The 21,328-nt window shown below is 44.1% G+C and overlaps 1 protein-coding gene across 1 annotated transcript in view; it reads left to right on the top strand.

Moving 5' to 3' along the window:
* Positions 1-21,328, top strand: part of Abcc11 (ATP binding cassette subfamily C member 11) — a 66,913-nt gene that overhangs the window by 23,789 nt on the left and 21,796 nt on the right. Inside the window, 10 exon segments of the mRNA XM_048792235.1 lie at positions 23-283; positions 3,274-3,345; positions 7,492-7,616; positions 9,208-9,280; positions 11,536-11,739; positions 13,509-13,643; positions 13,727-13,823; positions 16,641-16,730; positions 18,820-18,920; positions 19,717-19,914. Coding sequence (XP_048648192.1) covers positions 23-283; positions 3,274-3,345; positions 7,492-7,616; positions 9,208-9,280; positions 11,536-11,739; positions 13,509-13,643; positions 13,727-13,823; positions 16,641-16,730; positions 18,820-18,920; positions 19,717-19,914 — 1,356 coding nt within the window.

Genomic DNA, 21,328 nt, shown 5'->3' on the forward strand with positions numbered 1-21,328 from the left:
CCCTCCCTCTTTGTCTTTACAGAAGTTTTTTCTCCAAGAGAGCCCGGTTTCATATGTCCAGGCATTGGAAGACCCCAGCAAAGCCCTGGTTTTGGAGGAGGCCACTTTGTCTTGGCGACAGACTTGCCCTGGGATTGTCAATGGGGCTTTGGAGCTGGAGAGGAGCAGACATGTTGCTGAGGGGGTGCCCAGGGCTCAGCCAAGTTTACATGCCCTCAGGCCAGAGGATAAAGAAGGGAGCTTTGGCCCAGAGTTGCACAAGATAAACCTAGTGGTGCCAAAGGTAGCCTTGACTGGGTCACTCAGACAGGCCTGCTGCCAGGCTGGCAGGGCCCCAGGCTGGGAGCTGGGCCAGCACTCAACTAGTTCCTTGACTAAAACCTGCCTTCTCCAAGATCTCCCTTTAAAATTCAAATTTTGCTTGAGGTATAACTCAGTGGTGTGTGAGCTGGGGCTCAGTCCCCAGCACAGGCCATCCATAGCACCCCCCACAACTCAAAATACAATTTCTTTTATGAAAGGCCAGTCCAGGACATCTTTCATACTTCAGTGTGAATTAATCAATCTTCTGCATTTGAGGGGAGAATAAGCAAGACCCAGAATAATATGGAAGTACTGTGTGCTTGTCCTTGGGGGGAACAAAGGACACAGAAAAGAAAAAAGGGGAAGGAGAATAAACTAACATTTATAAAGTTCTTAGTATAAGCCAAGTACTGTCCTACATGGTTTAATCTGCTTATTCTGTGAACTCACCTTGTCTGGCTCCTTCTCTGCCTACTGTTTTCAAGAGTGAGCTTCCTTTTCTCTCTCCTTCTCACCTCTGCTCCTCTTCTCTATTGTCTATTAATATTATATTAATATCTAATAATAAATTTAAAATAGATGTAGTAATTGATCTCTATCTGGTGATGAATATAATATCTAAAATTGATATTACTAATAGTAATAGTTATTAATATCTGCTATCTATCTACTTATACTTTCTCCCTTGGAGATTGTCTTTAGTTCCATGGCTTTAAATTGCATCTCTGTGCTCTTATCTTGAGCCTGGCAGTTTCCCTTTGGCTTCAGCCTCAACTGCATATTTAATCTGTCTTTGAAATGTCAAGCTAACATTTCAAACAAAACAGGGTCTTTTTTTTTATCAGTTTGAATATATTTTTATTTATTTTTTATTTAATTGATTTTATTTTTTTGAATACACAGTGGAATGCATTACAATTCTTATTACACATATAGAGCACAATTTTTCATATCTGTATATAAAGTAGGTTGACACCCAATTTGTGTCTTCATATATGTACTTTGGATAATGATGTCCATCACATTCCACCATTCTTGCTAATCCCCTGCCCCCTCCCTTCCCCCCGCCCGCCCTATCTAGAGTTCATCTATTCCTCCTATGCTCCCCCTCCCTACCCACTATGAGTCAGCCTCCTTATATCAGAGAAAACATTCAGCATTTGTTTTTTGGGACTGGCTAACTTCACTTAGCATTATCTTTTCCAACTCCATCCATTTACCTGCAGATGCCATGATTTTATTCTCTTTTATTGCTGAGTAAAATTCCATTGTGTATATATGTCACATTTTTTTTTATCCATTCATCTATTGAAGAGCATCTAGGTTGGTTCCACAGTTTAGCTATTGTTACTTGTGCTGTTATGAACATTGATGTGGCTGTGTCCCTGCAGTATGCTGTTTTTAAGTCCTTTGGGTATAGTCCGAGGAGAGGGACAGCTGGGTCAAATGGTGGCTCCATTCCCAGATATCCAAGGAATCTCCATACTGCTTTCCATATTGGCTGTACCAATTTGCAGCCCCACCAGCAATGTATGAGGGTGCCTTTTTCCCCACCTTCTCGCCCACACTTATTGTTCTTTGTCTTCATAATAGCTGCCATTCTGACTGGAGTGAGATGATACCTTAGAGTAGTTTTGATTTGCATTTCTATAATTGCTAAAGATGATGAACATTTTTTTCATATATTTGTTGATTGATTGTATATCCTCTTCTGAGAAGTGTCTGATCAGGTCCTTGGCTCATTTGTTGATTGCGTTATTTGTTTTTTTGGTGCTTAGCTTTGACTTTCACCTTTTCTGAGCCAAATCTTCCCCATCTCAGGAGATGACACTACCATTTTTCTAGCAGCTGAGGACGTGGGAGTCAAACTCAATTCCTTCATTTCCCTCCCACCAACCCAGTTGATCAGCAAGCCCTGTCACTTCTGCTTGGACATCTCTCCAGAACCCAGCCACCTCTCACCACAGCCTGCTCTACTGCCCTGGCTCCAGCCACCACCAGGGCATTTCCAGAACTTCCTTATGAGCCTCTCTGCTTTCATGTTTGCCTTCTTGTGATCTCTTACCATGCAGCAGATAAAAGGATCTTTCTAAACTATAAGCCAATTCAAGCCACTTTCCTGCTTAAATTTAGCAACTTCTCACTGCCCTTGTGTAGAGCCCAGGTTTCCTCCAAGAGCTGCCTTTGAACCCTTCCCCCATTCACTTCCTCCCTTTCAGCTCCACCAACCTTTTCTCAGCTCTTTGGCATCCAGCCTTGCTCCAGCCTCAGGACCTTTGCATCTCCTGTGCCCATATCCTGGAACACTCTTGCTCCAAATCTTTTTGTGCGTGGCTCTCATCACTCAGGGCTAAGCTGCAACAACATCCACTCTCAAGAAGGCTTCTCCATCCGACTAAAACCGTCTTAGCCTCCAACAAATGCTCTGTCATAAGAACTGATTTCATCCTACTTATATCAATTATTACCTCAGATTTTTGCAATCAATAGATTGATTGTTCTGTCTCTCCCCCCATGTACTAGAATTAAGATCACAGAAAATTCCTTTATCTATTACTTGATAAAAGAAGAAACTCAAATGAATATTTGGTGAATAGATGAATGAAGAATGAGTACGTTTGTGAGTTCTCTGAGATTGGCTTCTTTAGTCCCACTTTACAGATGAAGAAACTGGAGGCCAAGTGACTTTCTCAGGATCAGAGTAGAGTAGATGCCAAGCAGAACAGGGTAGATGCCAATCTGGAATTCAGGCTCTTTTAGTTCCTCTCTGCCACTCGTGTGGAATCCCTCCCTCTGCCCATCCTGTCTGCACAGACTGAACTCGAAGCTCTTGAGCTTTGCTTGTCTAGAGGTTTGGGAGTGCGTGTGGTTATTTTGTTTCCTGTTTATCGTTCTGTGTTCCATCCACCCTCCCTGGGCCAGTGGGAAGGTCAGGCCACCCCAACCTGCCTGTATCTCTTGGCTTTGCAGGGGATGATGTTAGGGGTCTGCGGCAACACAGGGAGTGGCAAGAGCAGCCTGCTGTCAGCTATCCTGGGCGAGGTAAGTGACTTGTGGCCACTTGCATTTCCTCCCACAGGTAGTCCTATAGCTCCCACACCCGAGTGTCCCCAGTAAGGCTTATTGCCACTTTCTTCCTGAGCAAGTAGGATTTTTTGGTGAATTGCCCAGTTGTGCATGTGCCGTGGGAGTGAGTTATAAAGCCTCTATCTCCTAAGCAGCACCTCCCACCCTCAGGCAGCGCTGGTGGGGGTGACCGCCACTCAGCTGCCTGGAGACCTCTCTCACCTGCTCTCTGTGATGCTACGGGGTGCTCCATGGTTTAGGGTGATAATCATTTCCTGAAGCCAAACTCATACCACTGAGTAGTGGGATTTGACCCTTGTTGGGCAGCATTAGGAGCAACAAGGATAGGACACAGCATTCTTTTTGTTTACTTTTGAGACAGGACCTCACTATGTTGCCCTGGCTAATCATGAGCTCCTGGGCTCAAGCCATCCTCCTGCCTCAGCCTCCAGAGTAGCTGGGATTATAGGTGCAGAGTTGACCCATAACTTATGGGGCAATCTTTTTTTAAAAAATGTTTTTATTAGTGCATTATAATCACGCATCACAGTGGAGTTCATTGTGACAGACTCACATATGCACAAAACACAATTTACTCCAATTCATTCCCTAGTACTTCACCTTTCCCTTCCTGCCTCCCTCCGGATTTGTGATGGGACAGTCTTATTCCATCAGTGGAATCTAATGTCTGCTGAGCACCTCTGTCTTTGAGATGTAAGCCCCCAAGTCCTTTGCCTGTGGACATTTTTGAGGTCTCTTTGAAGCCATTAAGACTTATGGCTCCGGCTGGGGATGTGGCTCAAGCGGTAACACGCTCGCCTGGCATGCGCGGGGCGCTGGGTTTGATCCTCAGCACCACATAAAAATAAAATAAAGATGTTGTGTCCATCGAAAACTAAAAAAAAAAAATATTAAAAAATTCTCTCTCTCTCTCTCTCCTCTCTCTTAAAAAAAAAAAGACTTATGGCTCAATATACCCTATCTTCACTTTCCAAAATAACACTCAAATCCCTGCCCCCAAGTCACTTAGGGTCACATTGCACACCTGGTAGCAAACAACTTAAAATGCCCACAACACCTGGCAGGCGTTTGTGGTCACCTCCATGAGATGCCTCTCACTTCTTCTTCCCACACGGACCCAGCTTCACCCAATCCTGGAGCATCTCTCTCTTCCCACTACTTTCTTTACCTATCATCCCCTTCCCACAACGTCCAGAGAATTAACAGTTTTTCTTCCTTTATTCAGCTCTTCCCTCAGCTCCTTCCTCCAAATGTCCACAAACTCACCTCCTTGGACTGTGGTGCTGTCATCAAATAGCAATTCTCTCCTATACTTCACTCTGACAGCTCCTGGTCTATGTGCTCCTGAAGTTCGCTATGCTCCATTTGTGATGGCCTTTCCCCAGCTCCCCTGCAACTGGGGAGAACAAAGACTACACTAAAAAAAAAAAAAAAAATTAAACCAGGCATAGTAGTGCATGCCTGAGATACCAGTGACTGGGAGGCTGAGGCAGGAGGATTGCAAGTTCAAGGCCAGCTCAGCAACTTAGCAAGACCCTGTCTCAAAACAAAAAACAAAAAACAAAAAAACAAAAAAGGAAAGAAAGAAAGAAAGAAAAAGAAAAAGAAAAAATAATTTTAAGAATATACATACCTGGCTGTATCCTAAAAACTTTTCAGTATTTTCCTAAAATCCTGCTAACAACCTCAGGAGGTGGGTGACTTGCTGTGGCCTGTTTACAGATGATGAGCAGATGTAGGCTGCAGGGAGGGGGTGAGCCAGGTGTACTGAGGCTTGAGCTTTCAAGGACACCTTTCTCCATGGCCTCAAGTTTGCTAGTTTCCTCTGCAAAGGAGTCAATCATCACTTTCCTTCTAATAAAGGAAAGCAGAGATGACATTTAGAAGTTTTCCTCTTATTAACTAAAGCCTAACTCCAAATTAAAAAAAAAATACCACAGGATCAAAATGAGAAAGGAGTAAGGACCGAGGGCCTCCTGGATGGCAGGCATGGGGTATGATGCTCCTTCTTTCTTTTTTCTTTTTCCAGTACAGGGGTTGGATCCCAGGCCTCCGCTATGGTAGGCAAGTGCACCACCACTGAGCTGCATCCCCAGCCCTTTTTATTTTATTTTGAGACAGGGAGATGGGGGTCTCACTAAGTTACCCAGGCTGGCCTTGAACTTGCGATCCTCCTGCCTCAGCCTCCCTAGAAGCTGGGATTACAGGCAAGCACCACTCCATTTGGCCTTTTTTTTTTAATATTCTTTTTTTATTTGTTCTTTTTAGTTATACATGACAGTGGAATGTATTTTGATACACATACATGGAGTATAATTTCCCATTCTTGTGGTTGTATATGATGTGGAGTTACACTGGTCATGTATTCATATATGAACTTAGGAAAGTTATGTCTGATTCATTCTATTGTCTTTCCCATTCCCATCCCCCATCCCTTGCCCCCATTCCCTGACCCACGTCCCAATCCAGTGATTCTCCATTTCTCCCTCCCTGTCCTCCATTGTGAATGAGCATCCTCATAACAGACAGAACATTTGGATTTTGGTTTTGGGGGACTAGCTTATTTCATTTAACATCACAGCCTCCAGTTTAATCCATTTACCAGCAAATGCCATAATTTCATTCTTCTTATGAAGATTGTATAGCTGCATCACTATAGTGTGCTGATTTTATACCTTTGGGTATATGCTGAGGAGTGGGATAACTGGGACAAATGGTGGTTCCATTCCAAGTTTTCTGAGAAATCTCCATACTGCTTTCCAGAGTGATTGCACCAATCTGCAGTCCCACCAGCAATGTGTGAGTGGACTTCCCCACCCCATCCTCACCAACCTTTATTGTTACTTGTATTCTTTTTTTTTTTTTGGTACCAGGGGTTGAAATCAGGGTCACTCAAATACTGACACATCCCCACATCCCCAGCCCTATATATATATTTGGAGACAGGGTCTCACTGAGTTGCTTAGCGCATTGCTCAGTTGCTGAGGCTGGCTTTGAACTAGAGATCCTTCTGCCTCAGCCTCCTGAGCTGCTGGGATTATAGGAATACAAGTAACAATATCCACTGTGCCCAGCTATTGTTATTTGTTTTTTTGATAATTGCCATCTGACTAGAGTAAGGTGAAATCTCAGTGTAGTTTTAATTTGCATTTCTCTAATTGCTAGTGATGTTGGACATTATTTCATATATTTGTTGACTTCATATTTCTCCTTCTATGAAGTATCTATTCTGTTCCTTTGCCCATTTATTGATTGCAGTGTGTGTGTGTGTGCGTGTGTGTGCGTGTGTGTGTGTGTGTGTGTGTGTGTGTGATGTGAATGCTCTATCTGAGGTGCAGGTGGCAAAGATTTTCTCCATTCCGTAGGCTTTCTCGTTACATTCTTGGTTGTTTCCTTTGCTGTGAAGCTTTTTGGTTTGATACAATCCTATCTATTGATTCTTGATTTTATTTCTTGAACTTTTGGAGTCTTCTTGAACAATTTGTTTCCTAAGCCAACATGATGGAGATTTGGTTGGCCTCTTTGTTTTTAAACTGATGATACAAAAAGGCAGGAAGAACACTATAGGAAAGAACCGTAGACCCACCACCTGCATTTGATAGTTGATGGCCTTTGCATTTTATAGAAGTATTTTAAGTTAAGGAGGCTATGACACTTTCTCTACTAATTGTTTCATCAATATGTCCAAAAATAAGGACATTTTTCTATCTAACTACAATAACATTATCCTGCCAAACAATAATAATTCCATAATATACCGGCATGGTCAGAGATAACCTGGGTCATTCGATCTCCACATGAAGACTGCGGAGGCACTGGTTGCTGGGAAATAAGGGACCTGAGATATAAGAGGAAAAAACATGGGGTATTTTCCATGCAGACCTTGCATTCAAAGTGGGATGGCCCAGTGTGGCTCCGAGTGCTCCCACGTGTTCCCGTGGCCCTTCCCTCAGATTTCCTGGTGGGCCCGGCAGGGCCACGTTAAAAGCCCTTTTTATATCAGAAGGTCTCCAGATTCCAGAGGGCCCCTGGGGCTGCAAGCCAGGCAGGGTCCACTCCCTGTCCCTCCTTGGTCCTGAGTCTGGACTTACTCTGCTGCAGATGCATTTGCTCGAAGGCACAGTGGGGGTGTGCGGAAGCCTGGCCTATGTCCCCCAGCAGGCCTGGATCCTGGGGGGAAGCATCAGGGAGAACATCCTCATGGGAGGCCAGTATGACAAGGCCAGGTAAGCTTCTGGAAGGGGATGGGTGGCTGGTCTGAGGAGGGGCCTCCCGCTGATCATGGAGGTTTGCCAACTGCCAACCCTTGTGTGCATCACGTGTGAGCATCACTGTATTTCCTGCTCAGTTTGAAAGAGATGTCATGATCATGTCCATGTTCCAGAGGAGCCAGCTGAGGCCTCAAGAGAGTCAATAGTTCATTCCAAGTCACACAGGGGATAGGATAGGATAGAGCCAGGACCTGAACCCATTCTATTACTACTCTGTTTTGGCTCAAAATGGTCAGTACACCTTGTTGCTCCAGAAGCATTACCATTCTTTTGTGTTAATTAAACCCTTGGCCTTCTGTCAAAAGGAAAACAATGGGGATAATGAGATTATGCAATGAAGAGGAAATGAGTTCAGATTCAGGGCCAGCTCCCATCAGTATCCCCTTTGAGGTCTCTCCCTCCCTCAGAACCCTGAGGTTGACGCTGGAGACAGGTACTAGGGATTTTAGAGTGACACCTCGTCAATGGAGGGTCCAGGAAAATTGCCCTGAATGCTATAGCTATGCTTCCAACTCCAGGAGACACTGATCTCCTTTGACTGACATTGATCTCCTTTGACTATTTGCTTGGTTTGCCTTCTGTCCCTGGTAACACCAGTGAGACATGTACTTGTAGGTGTCTGAACTAGCCACCTCCATCTGACACCTCATATCTCAACCATAACAGGCACTTCCACATCATGTGCTATACCAACTCATGCTCACCCTGTTTGCTCAGCCCCCAGCTCCCTAGTTTCTCTTTCCCAATTGCTCTGTCAGTTTAGTGGATCACCCAAACTTGGTCACCCACCCTGGATAAGTCTATCTCCTAAATATCTTTTGCATTTCTCTCTTTTCCATCTCTTCTGCCAGTGCCAGTCTGTGATCTCTTGTTGGAATACTTCCCACTTCCCCTGCCCCAAGGCCTTTGTCTCTAGTCCCCCTCTTTGTTCAACCCTCCATTCTGTCCTCCAGGCAATCGTATTACAACACAGCTCTCATCTTGCTCTGCTTTAAGACCAATAGAGCAGTTTTGAAATGTCTGATCAAAAAAATTAAAATGCACAAAGTGTTTGACTCAGCAAATCTATTGCTAGGTATTTAATGAGTGGATATTTTTACCCGTGAACACAAAGACCCATACAAAAGAAGGTTTACACTGCTTTGTTCATAGGAGCAAAAGAACTAGAAACCATCCCAAATTCCATTACTAGAGAATGGCTAAATAATTCATAGTGTAGTCTTATATTGGTGCCATTAAAACAATATAAATCTGTATATCCAGATGAATATATCATTTCTGAATAAATACTGCTTCTGAGGAACACAACTAAAAGGAGATTTGATTTTTATTGTATTTTTCTGCTAATGCATACACTTGTCAAATATTCTGTTCAAATATTTGACAAGTGTATGCATTAGTTTAAAAGAAATTTTGAAAAAAAGGAAAGAAATGAAAAAGTCCTCCAAGATCAAGTCCAAATTTCTTAGCTTGGAATTCAAGACCTTTCCCTTTAAAACTTCAGGTGGTCTGGCCACTTATATGTTCAGCTACCTGCCCTTGGCAGGTACCTCCAGGTGCTCCACTGCTGCTCTCTGAACCAGGACCTGGAAACGCTGCCCTTTGGAGACATGACCGAGGTGAGCAGGAGGCGAGCATCCCCAGCTCTCTGGTAAGGTTGGTGCTCTCTCCTCCAGGCTTCCTCCTTGGGCAGGTAGAGGAGTGACCCAACTTTCCCTTTCCAAAATAACCCAAGCTTTGCCACGGTCAGCCCCTGCTTCAAGGTCAAGAACAAAGCCTCCCCCCTGGGGGAAGATGGGGCTCATTTTACTGGAAACCAAAGAGCCCACCCTGCCCCATAGAGGTGGAGAGCTGCTCTCAAGCTCCTCTTTCTGGAAAAAGAACAAAGAACCTGCAAAGATGCGAAGCCACCAGCTTCCCAAGCCTCCTGTCTCCACCCCAATCCATCAGCACTTCCTCGGCCCGTGGGAACATCAGCCATGGCTCCTCAGAGGCAATCTAATTTCTGACTAACATTTTTCTGGTATTTCACTATTTACAGCTACTTTTTAAAATCCATGTAAGACTCCTCCCCTCATGAGAACAGAGGCTTTGTTATCCTGATTTTACTGTCATCTAGGAAGAGCCTGCTCTATTATGCTCTTGCTATATGCAAAGTGTTATTCTAGCAATTTGCAGTGTCTTGGGTGAGCCTCACAGGAGCCCTTGGAGGGGTCCTTTTTAAAAAAAATCGTTCTAATTAGTAACACAGAAGAATTCATTTTGGCACATCATATATAAATGGAGTATGACTTCTCATTCTTTTGGTTGTACATGATGTAGAGTTATATAGGTCATGTGGTCCTATATACCCATAGAGTAATAATGTCTGATTCATGCTACTATCCTACCTACCCTCATACTCCCTCTCCTCCTTTCACTCCCCTCTGTCTAATCCTAAGTACCTCTATTCTATGCTAGCTACATCCGCATATCAGAGAAATCATTTGGCCTTTGGTTCTTTGGGATTGGCTTATTTTGCCTAGCATAATATTCTCCAGCTTTGTCCACTTATTGGAAAATGCCATAATTTCATTTTTAAGGCTTAGTAATATTCCATTGTGTGTGTGTGTGTATGTATGTGTGTGTATATATATATATATATATATATATATATACCACTTTTTTTTATCCATGAATTTGTTGAAGGGCACCTAGGTTGGTTCCATAGTTTAGCTATTGTGAATTGAGCTGTTATAAACATTGATGTGGCTGCGTCACTGTAGTCTGCCTATTTAAAGTCTTTGGGGTATAAACCGAGGAGTGGGATAGTTGGGTCAAATGGTGGTTCCATTCCAAGTTTTCTGAGGAATCTCCCTACTGCTTTCCAGAGTGGTTGAGAGCAGTAGTTTTGTTATTCTTCTTTCAAAGATGGTACTATAAATCCTTGTACATAGAGAGCTTAATTCTCATTTTAAGGTTGTTCTTTCTATAGGAAGAACAGGCCTTATCTGTAAAATGGCTTAAATAAGACGACTGTGCTTATTGGATTACTTTGAAGTTTAAATAAATTAATTCATACAAACTACTTTGAATAGTGTTGGGCAGAGAATAGGTGTTAACTGTGACTCTAAGAGCACAGGAATAGCTATTTAATAAGGATTTGTTGAATAAATGGGGAACTTGGCCTCAGTAAGGTGAAATTGCTTGTCCAGGGTCACAGGGTGGTGACCTGGTTGCAGAGCAGTGACAAGAGGTTGCCCTCCCACTCTTTCAACTTTGCTTCTCTATACCCACCTCTGGAGTTCATGATAGACAGGGGCTAGAATGCAGTCTCAGACATAGCTCTCAGGGCCTGATGGGCTAACTGGCAGCTGCCTGCAGTGTTAATCTACAAGGGGACTCAAACATGCTGCCCAGCGACTCAGTTTCCACCCTGAATTCCTAACACAGCAGGTGCATGGGAGGTGACCCTTCCCATGACTACAACAGCAAAGCCCCAAGCTACTATAGCTGTCAGGGTTGCAAACAGTGCAAATGTTCTCGGATGACACCCCTAACCCAGGCTGACGGTCCCACAAAGAGCCAGGTGCAGTCAATAGAAGTTCAAAACTTGAAGGAGTTGTGAGAAGGTACTGTTTCTTGGGAATGAGTGATTTATTTTTCTATCTAAATTTTTAGTAGTTTAATATGCCTCCTGAGAAGTTGACAGGTTTAGAAAAATTGTATCCAATTAGGAGATGGGCACAATTCTGAAAATCATCAGGTACCCTGGAATGTGGGTACGTCTTGGTCTGTACTGAGGGGATTCCATCTGCCACCCCTACCCACCCATTTGAGCACAACTGATTGTCTTTGCCCTCTAAACATGGTACCTTTTGCTGCCTGTCTGCAGATTGGGGAGAGGGGTCTCAACCTCTCAGGGGGACAGAAGCAGAGGATCAGCCTGGCCCGTGCTGTCTATGCCAACCATCAGCTCTACCTACTGGATGACCCCTGGTCTGCGGTGGATGCCCGTGTGGGGAAGTGCATCTTTAAAGAGTGCATTCGGAAGACACTCAGGGGGAAGACTGTCATACTGGTCACCCACCAGTTGCAGGTGACCACCCCTCCAGGGCTCTGGCCATGATTGATGAATAATGAAGATCCTTAGGATCTACCATTTCAGAGTACATAATAACAACCTCATAGTAATTGTCCCTTCATCTCAGATTAGACTCCTCCAAATTTGGTATCTTAATCCATTTTGTGTGCTATAACAAAAAAAAAAAAAAAAACTGAGGTTGGATAATTTATAAAGAAAAGAGGTTTATTTTCATTCATTATTCTGGTGGTAGCATCTGCCTTACTATTTATTTATTTTTTTGCTATGAAATATTTAAGACCAAAAAAGGTTTAGAAAATAATTAATGAAAACCTATGTATCTACCACCCAGAGTAAGCAATTAAACATTGATTACCCTCCTACATTTCACACTCTCTCCTCCCTCTTGCTAAAACGTCTTACTTCATTGCTTATGGTCTTCATGCTTTTACAATACATATAGGAATCTATACGTATTCCATATATATGTGTGTGTATTTTTAATATATCTGGTACTGGGATTGAAGCCAACATTGCTTTGCCACTGAGCTACATCCCCAGCCCTTTTAACTTTTTTATTTTGAGACAGGGCCTCCTTAAGTTGCTTAGGGCCTCACTAAGTTGCTGGAACTTGAGATCTCCCTGCCTCAGCCTCCCAAGTCACTGGGGTTACAGGTGTGAGTCACTGTGTCTGGCACCTTTTTGTATATTTTAAATGTTATATTATTGATATTTTACTTTCTGTGTCCTTCAATATTTTTTTTTCACTTAATTTTTTGTTTTTGAGATCTCCCATGTTGATAATGGGTAACTTTATTGAATTCTCACTGGTATGGTGTTCCAGTATTTGAACATATTAGAATTCATTTCTCCTACATGAACTTTTGTTTCCCATTTTCACCTTTACCAATATATATATATACACACACACACACACACAAAACTGTCCTTGCAAATAGGTTTGAGAAGTTTTTATTTTAGGATAGAGTTTTAGGAATCAGTTGTTCATAATTCTTCAAAAATCTTAAGGGCTGGGGGTATCGTAGCATGTGGGAGGCCCTGGAATTGGTCCCCAGTTTCCCCTAACGGAAACCACCTTGCACATTACTAGGTATTTTTAAATAGCCTCCAAAGTATCTGTGCCAACTTACCATCTCCCCAGCACTTTATGAGAATTCTCCTTACTTTGAAGTTTTAGTTAGCTTTTTCACTGCTAGGACCAGACCAGAACAATTATAGAGGAGGAAAAGTTTATTCGAGAGCTCACGGTTTCAGAGGTCTTAGTCCATAGAAGGGCAGCTCCATTCCTCAGGGCTGGAAGTGAGGTGACCGTCATGGTGGAAGATGTGTAGTGGAGGGAAGCTGCTCACATCATGGTGACCAAGAAGCAGGGAGAGAGAATCTACTTTCCAGATACAAATGTATACACTAGAGCCACACCCTAATTCCCACCTCCTCCGGCCACACCCCACCACTTCAGTTACCACTCAGTTAATCCCTTTCAAAGGATTAATTCACTGATTGGGTTAAGACTCCCAATCATTTCTCCTCTGAACCATCTTGCATTGTCTCACCTATGAGCTTTTGGAGGACAACTCACATCCAAACCATACCACTTGGATTGTCACCAATACATGGGGGTTGTCTGACTTATGAGTTTTTGCCAATCTGGTGGTACAAACTAATATTTATTATCATTTAAATTTACATTTTCCCCAATGAATAAGGAAGTTGAACACCCTCACATATACTTACTGAAGACCTTATTGCTTTTGATTGCCCAGTACTTAGAGTTTTGCGACCAGATCATTTTGCTGGAAGATGGGAAGATCTGTGAAAATGGAACTCACAGAGAGTTAATGCAGAAAGGGGGGCGGTATGCCCAGCTGGTGCAGAAGATGCGGGAGGACACCTTGCAGGTGATTTCCGCCCCGCCCAGCTCTGGCTCCCAGGGAAGGGCAGAGCACCCTTCCTTCACCAGGCACCTGTACTCTCTTCCCAGGACACACTGCAGGAGGCAGCAGAGACTACAGAGAACCCACAGGAAGCAGGTCAGGCTCTGGCTACCAGCAAGGAAGAGCCCCTCAAGGAGAATGCTGGTAAGGATGAGGGGAAATCTCCAGGATGTCTCCATTCCGGGTTCCTCTGAGGTCCTGGAAGAAATGCCAGGTTCATGTCTTCCTGGGCCACTTCCCTCACTATGCTAGATCCTAAATGTTCTCACACACGGGTTACAGCTTGGAGTCGTTGAGGACCAGGATAAGGGTGGTGGTGATCAGGAGGCCTAAAGCATCCCATCCAGGAAGTGACTGCTGTGGAGCCCGCTGCGTGTGTAGAGCTGAGGCAGGATGGGAGGGGCTTTGCAAGACATCTGGAGGATCATTCCTAAGATTATATACAATCAATCACCAAATATATGAAAAAATGATCAACATATCTAGCAATTAGAGAAATGCAAATCAAAACTACTCTAAGATTTCATCTCACTCCAGTCAGAATGGCAGCTATTATGAAGAGAAACAACAATAAGTGTTGGTGAGGATATGGGGAAAAAGTCACACTCATACACTGCTGGTGGGACTGCAAATTGGTGCAGCCAATATGGAAAGCAGTATGGAGATTCCTTGGAAAATTGGAATGGAACCACCATTTAACCCAGCTATCCCTTTCTTCAGTCTATACCCAAAGGACTTAAAAACAACATACGACAGGGACACAGCCACATCAATGTTTATAGCAGCACAATTCACAATAGCTAAACTGTGGAACCACCCTAGATGCCCTTCAGTAGAGGAATGGATAAAGAAACTGTGGTATATATACAGAATGGAATATTACTCAGCAATAAAAGAGAATAAAATCATGGCATTTGCAGGTAAATGGATGGCGTTGGAGAAGATAATGCTAAGTGAAGTTAGCCAATCTCAAAACACCAAATGTCCAATGTTTTCTCTGATATAAGGAGGCTGATTCATAGTGGGAGAGGGAGAGGGAGTGTGGGAGGAATAGATGAACTCTAGATAGGGCAGAGGAGTGGGAGGGGAAGGGAGGGGACATGGGGTTAGAAATGATGGTGGAATGTGATGGATATGATTATCCAAAGTACATGTGTGAAGACACAAATCTGTGTGAATATACTTTGTATACAACCAGAGATATGAAAAACTGTGCTCTATATGTGTAATAAGAATTGTAATGCATTCCACTGTCTTATATAAATAAAAAAAATAATAAAAAAAGAGAATAAATGCTGTGAGCAAAGGTGTTGGAAATCAGCCTCTTTTCTGAGGCAGGGTAGCACAAGGGAAAGATTTTTCCTTCAAGAAAAAATGGTTCTTAACTTATTAGAACAGATAAAAGAAAAAGAAAATTCATTCTTGAATTGAAACCCAGTTCTGCTGCTTACAAAGCTGTGGGATCCCAGCCAAGCGGCACAAGCTCTGTGAATCCTCAGTGGCAAAAGTGGAGATAATAGTACGGACTTTGCAGGGTTATAGTAGAGATTAGATGAGGTCAGACCTAGGGAAATTCCCGGCACAGTGCATGGCCCATCCTAGTTTCCTGTCACCAACAGTCTTCCGCTGCCAGGGTCAGAAACAGATTTGGGCTAATATAAACAGAAAGATAATGTCTTGGCAGGACAGGGTGTGGACCATAGAATAAAGGGAAAAGGAGAAGAATTAGGAATCAGCATCTTTGGGGTGCTCCAAGCAGCAGTAACAAGTGCAGAGTCTTTTTGGTAAAAACCCATTGAAAGATTTTCTACCCTACTCTACTCTAGTTTTTTCTCAGGATTTGAATTTTAGAAAGGGAGTCTCTTCCCAGGAAATATTGGGGTTCTGTTTTAGTAGAAGGGAGAATGTCAGGCAGACACAACAGATATTCATGGCTGTGCAGGTGGTTGCTGTTATTATCAGAGGTAACTACTAGTATTTCTTTCTTTCTTTCTTAGAGAGAGAGAGACAGAGAGAGAGAGAGAGAGAGAGAGAGAGAGAGAGAGAATTTTTAAAAATACTTATTTATTTTTTAGTTTTCGGTGGACACAACATCTTTATTTTATTTGTATGTGGTGCTGAGGATCGAACCCAGCGCCTTGCGCATGTCAAGCGAGCGCGCTACCGCTTGAGCCACACCCCCAGCCCGCCTGCTGGTGTTTCTAGGCACTGATCTGTAGCCCATGCTCAGGCCAATGGTCTGCCTGGAGTGGTGTCGCGACTGTTTTTTGAAAACTTGTCTCAAATATGTATTGCTGCAGAGCATCCTAGCAACCATCCAGGCCTGCTATTTTTGAGATGGAAAAACAGGTTAAGTGATCTGTCTGAGGTTTCACAGTGACATGGTGACCATTCTGGAACCCAGACTTTCTGGTCCCATGTCACTGCTTGCTTCATTTGCTCCTTCTGCCTCTCTCAACCCATTAAGCACATGGGAATGGTGGACCCTCCACGGGTTTTGTTTTGTTTTGTACTGGGGATTGAACTCAGGGGCACTTGACCACTAAGCCATATCCCCAGCCCTTTTTTGTACTTTTTTTAGAGACAGGGTCTCATTGAATCGCCTAGCACCTTGCTCAGTTGCTGCTGGCTTTGAACTTGAGATCCTCCTGTCTCAGCCTCCTGAGCTGCTGGGATTACAGGTGTGCGCCATCATGCTTGGCCCCTCCAGAATTGTTTGAATGGCCAGGGAGGGACCTTCTATCCAGACTCTGGAGTTCAAATCGATGATTACCATCAGTTATGTTTTCCATGGAAAACCTGCTGCTCAGGGACAGACCTAGGTAAATCCCAGCTCCACACTCACCCTCCCTGGAAGGTGAGGAAGCAGAAGGCTTTGGCAGGACACCCTCTTGGCCCCGGAAGGGGAGCAGCTGATTGGGAGGCATTTCATTTTCTTTTTTTTTTCTTATCCTGACCCAGTGCCAGAAGAGCAGCTCACAAAGAAGGAGGAGATGGAAGAAGGTTCCCTGAGTTGGAGTGTCTACCTCCAGTACATTAGAGCAGCTGGAGGTATGGTCTATCAGCATCCACCCCAGGCCTGGGGCTCTTGTCCTGATCAGCACCTCCCCTGAAGCCAGGTCAGACTGGAACCTGTGAGGTCCTAGGAGGTGGAGAGGCACAGAGGAGTCATGCCATTCATGGAATCTGACTTTCACAAATCCGACCATTCTCCGTTGTAGTAACTCTGGCATGAGTCAATGTTGGCAATGATGTTTTCGCATCTGCTAATTATTTCAGTATACTTGTTATTTCAGTGTTTTCTAAACTTTGGGTCCCGACTCACTAGCGGGTTGTGAAATCAACTGAATGGATCGTGAGCAGAGCTGAAAGAAAAAAAACAGGACAGAAAAGACCAGCAAGCACTGCACGTAGGGACACTGGCAGAACTTTTATTTTGCTGTATATTAGGTGTGATTTAAAATGGATTCCTTAAGGCAAGAAGGTGGCAATTAGAATTTTCAAATTTACTGTTTTATTAAATGATATATGTTATCATGCACATTTATTGTACGTTGCTGGGAACACAAAACCTAGTATATGGTACCCTCCTTTTGGAGTAATTTAAGAGTTTTTTTTTTTTTTTTTAAGTTCTTTTGACTCCTTGCAACTTTTTGCTGTTTGGTGACTTTAGAGCCTAGCTTTGGGTAAAATGCATCTCTTCTCCACCTGGGGGTGAGGAGTAGGGGGTGGGAAGAGGTGGGCTGTGCACAGGTCACCCATTCCTACCCCTTCCACCATGGATTGCATCCTTGCAAGGTGTAACATGTGGCTTGCCTAGAGCAGGGGAATAGCAAATCCTGGTGAAACGGATGAGTAAATTGAGAAGTTGATTGGTCTGAATTTACAAAGTACCTACTATGTGCCAGGCCAAGCTCTGAGGGAGGGGATTGAAAGTCATCTATGAATCAACCCTGAAATCTCTCTAGAGATAAAGAACTTGCATCCTCCAGATAGTGAGAGGGATCTTTGTGGCCAGGAATAGTCTCAGGTCTCATCAAAGAATAGGCAGACTTGGAAGAAATGTAGAATTTGGGAAAGACACATGGGCACGGGACATAGACTGGGTAGATGGGTGGAGTGCTAGGGCAAGAGGCAGATACCAAAGGAGGGAATGCACCCCAGGTCTCCCGTCCTTGACTTTTTGAATCCCAGATCTTCCACTTACCAGCTCTCTGACTCTGGGAAATGTTTTTCCTCTCTCTGAGATTCAGGTTCCTCATTGTCATAGTCTGTGCTATTGTTACAACATGCCTGAGACTGGGTAATTTATAAAAAATGGAAATTTATTTCTCACAGTTCTAGAGGTGGGAAGTCCAAGATCAAGGAACTGCCCAGTTCAGTGTCTGGTGAGGGTCTGATGTTTGCTTCCAAGATGGTAGCTTGAATGCTGCGCCCTCTGTCCTCCAGAGGAGGCATTTGGAAAATGGATGAGTCAGGGCTCAAAATCTCTTTTGTAAAGGCACTATTCTCACTCACAAGGGTGGGACCCTCATGACCTAACACCTCCCAAAGCCCCACCTTCTAATACCATCACCTTGGTGGTTTGGTTTCAACATAGGAATTTGGGAGGAATGCATACATTCAAACCATAGCACCCATGTAAATTAGAATAGAAATCCAAAACTTAGAAATGGCACACAGAACATAATAGTTCATAGTACACTTTAATGTATAAAAGGTGACTGTTAAGGTTCTTTCTAAAAGTGAGCCCTAAGAATCTGCATAAGGTGGAGCTAACTTCTTTAGAATACTGCTGCTGTGCCAGGCACTGGGCTGGGTGCCTGACACACATCATCTCATTTCATCTTTGGTTTGGTTTGAGTCTGTTTGAATGTCACCATTTAAAAAGCAAGGAAATAGACTATCACTGATATTTGATGCCTTCTCCAGGGTCACCCAACTTGGAAGTCAGAATTTAATCCAGGAGTTGCACCGAGGGCTTTCCAACTTTAGAGCCCGGTTCTTCCCAGTCCTCCAGGGTGTCCAAGGTGGATGGGGGTCCAGGAGATCAAATGGTTCAGGGATTAGCAGCTCTGATACTAATTGCTTGGCATCTTCTCATGGCACCACCTGTGCACCCCCTCCGTCTTCCCCCCAGGTTGCCTGTCTGTCACAGTTTTCCTTCTTATGGTGGTGACAGTCTTCCTCACAATCTTCAACCTCTGGTGGCTGAGCTATTGGTTGGCACAGGGCTCAGGGGTGAGTATCATGACGTGGGTTTGTGTGAGTAGGTAGCTTCTTGCTCCCTTAGATCCCCTTGAGGGCTAGAGCACAGCTAGGGACCCATGGGGCAAGCCCAGAGCTGAGTTGACAAGTGTGTTCCAGGAAGAATAGTCTGGGAGCTGGGATCCTGCACTGGCCTTCTGGCTTTGTAGAATGGGTCATCACCATGCAGTCTTTTGGGGACAAACCCAAGAGATTTCTATTCCCAAACAGTCCCCAGGAATCCGTGCATGTCTCCTTCGTGGGTTTCTCCTTTGGTTTGAATTTTGCCTCCTTACTGTGCTTTATTTAAAGTACTCCCCTGCACTCTGGGGCACTGGGGGATGGGAGCCACCATGAGGCAGAATTAAAGTGGGTGAGTTTTAGACACCTGAAAGCCAGTGGCAAAAGTCCACATCCCATGCACCTGCCCAGTTGCCACCACAGTATGATGGCTTCTCCTTTTCCACCTTTCAGATTTCCTGTGAGTGCATCTCCTTAGTAGAGTCTAACTTGAAACCATGCTGGCAAGGAGCCTGGGAAGTCATGTGTCCATCTTGTCTTTGCACTGCAGTGGAGAATGTAGAAGGGGTGGCTGTTGTGGTCCAGGGGATGGACATTGAGGACCTAATCCAGGGCAGGGCAGGAGGAAGGAAAAGGAGAACAGCTAAAGCATGGAGCAGGGAGGTTTGAACAGGTGGTTTTACCTACTTGCCATATAGTTTTATGTAGCCCCTTGGAGAAGGACATTCTCTTCTTGAATTTCACCCTGGACCCCTGTTCTTTCTTGAAGACCAATTGTAGCCAAGAGAGCAACAGGACCACTGCAGACCCAGGAGACATACTGGACAATCCTCAGCTGCCCTTTTACCAACTGGTGTACGGCCTCAGCACCCTGTGCCTAATCTGTACAGGGATCTGCTCCTCAGGGACTTTCACCAAGGTCACCAGAAAAGCATCTACAGTCTTGCACGACAAGCTCCTTGACAAGGTATAGATTTGGGTGCTAGGTATGCCAAGGCTGAACGCTGACCTTACCTAACTTGGTTTTTGATTTATAGAGAAATGGAGTGGAAAGCAAAGAGCATTTCCATATCCCCCGGCCCCACTCCATTCCCCCAGTTTCTCTTAGTCTTAATGTCTTGCATTACTGTGGAACATTTAAAATGAATGAGTCAATTGATACCTTGCTAATATTAACTAAAGTCAACAGTTTGCATTTGGGTTCACTATTTGTATTGCACATTTTATGGGTTTTAACAAATGTATAATGACATGTATCCACCATTTTAAAATCATAAAAAAGAGTTTCCCTGCCCTAAAAATACCCCAAATCCCTGATTGCTTTTTCTGTCTCCATAGTTCTGCCTTTTCCCAGAATGTCATAGTTACAAGGGAGTGTAACTGGTTCACTAGGTGGATAGGGATTGAGGAAGGTGCCTCAGAGCTCTCCTGCTGCTGGAAGAATGAGTTAAGAGTTCAGTGTCCCTTGGTGGAGGGTTAAGGGACACACCAATGCTCGCCTCTGTTGGCTGAGCCCTGTCACATATAGAGTTGCTGATAATTTCCCCAAGTGCCTGTTGTAGTGGGTATGGTCATCCTCATTTTACCTGTGAGATAACTGGAATTCCATGTGCATTATGGTTAGAATGTGCATTAAGTGTTATGCATGTTAGATACACATAAGGCATCACATGTTGGAATTCCTTGTGGTAAAACACAACACCTCCTAGAAACGTCACCCCCTCCCCTCATCAGATATCACTACTGAGAGACACTGTTACAGGCTTGCAGTGGTGAATGAACAATGTGGTCAGGGTTTGGGCTGTGATGGGCTTATTGTCCAGTGGGGGAAACAGGGAAGAAAATGGGCCACTGTATTATAATGTGCAAGTTTACCATGGGATGGAGCACACTGGGTCCTAAGAACATGGGAGGCACATAACCTTGCCTTGGGTGTGGGGGAAGGAAGTCCAAGAAGGCTTCTTGGAGGATGCAGTCACTCCTTGAAGGATGAGTTGGGATTTAGCCAGCTCAAGATTAGGAGGCTGGAGATGGACAAAAGCAGAGCATTTCTGGGGAAGTGAATAGAGTGCAGAAGGCTGGAGCTCAGAGGTGTGAGCTAGGTACTCTGATAGGGGTGCGTGGAAGGAAAGGAAGAGACCCGTCATTCCTGGTAGATTGAATGCAAGTTGTGTTGCTGTTGAGTGTTTCAGTCTTGGGAGGATGAGGCAAGAACTTTCCTCCTTCTCAGATAAGGTGACTACCTTGCAGGTAAGTGCAATGCTATCTGAGGCCTACCATTTACCATCCAGGCAGCGGTACAGCACTTGGCCCCTTGGTTTCTACAAGCTGCCTGCTCCAAGATTCTAGGAATATCCAGAGGCTAGTCCTGCAAATGATAT

The sequence above is a fragment of the Marmota marmota genome, unplaced genomic scaffold (genome assembly GCF_001458135.2).
Source record: "Marmota marmota marmota unplaced genomic scaffold, marMar, whole genome shotgun sequence".
NCBI classification, from domain to species: Eukaryota; Metazoa; Chordata; class Mammalia; order Rodentia; family Sciuridae; genus Marmota; species Marmota marmota.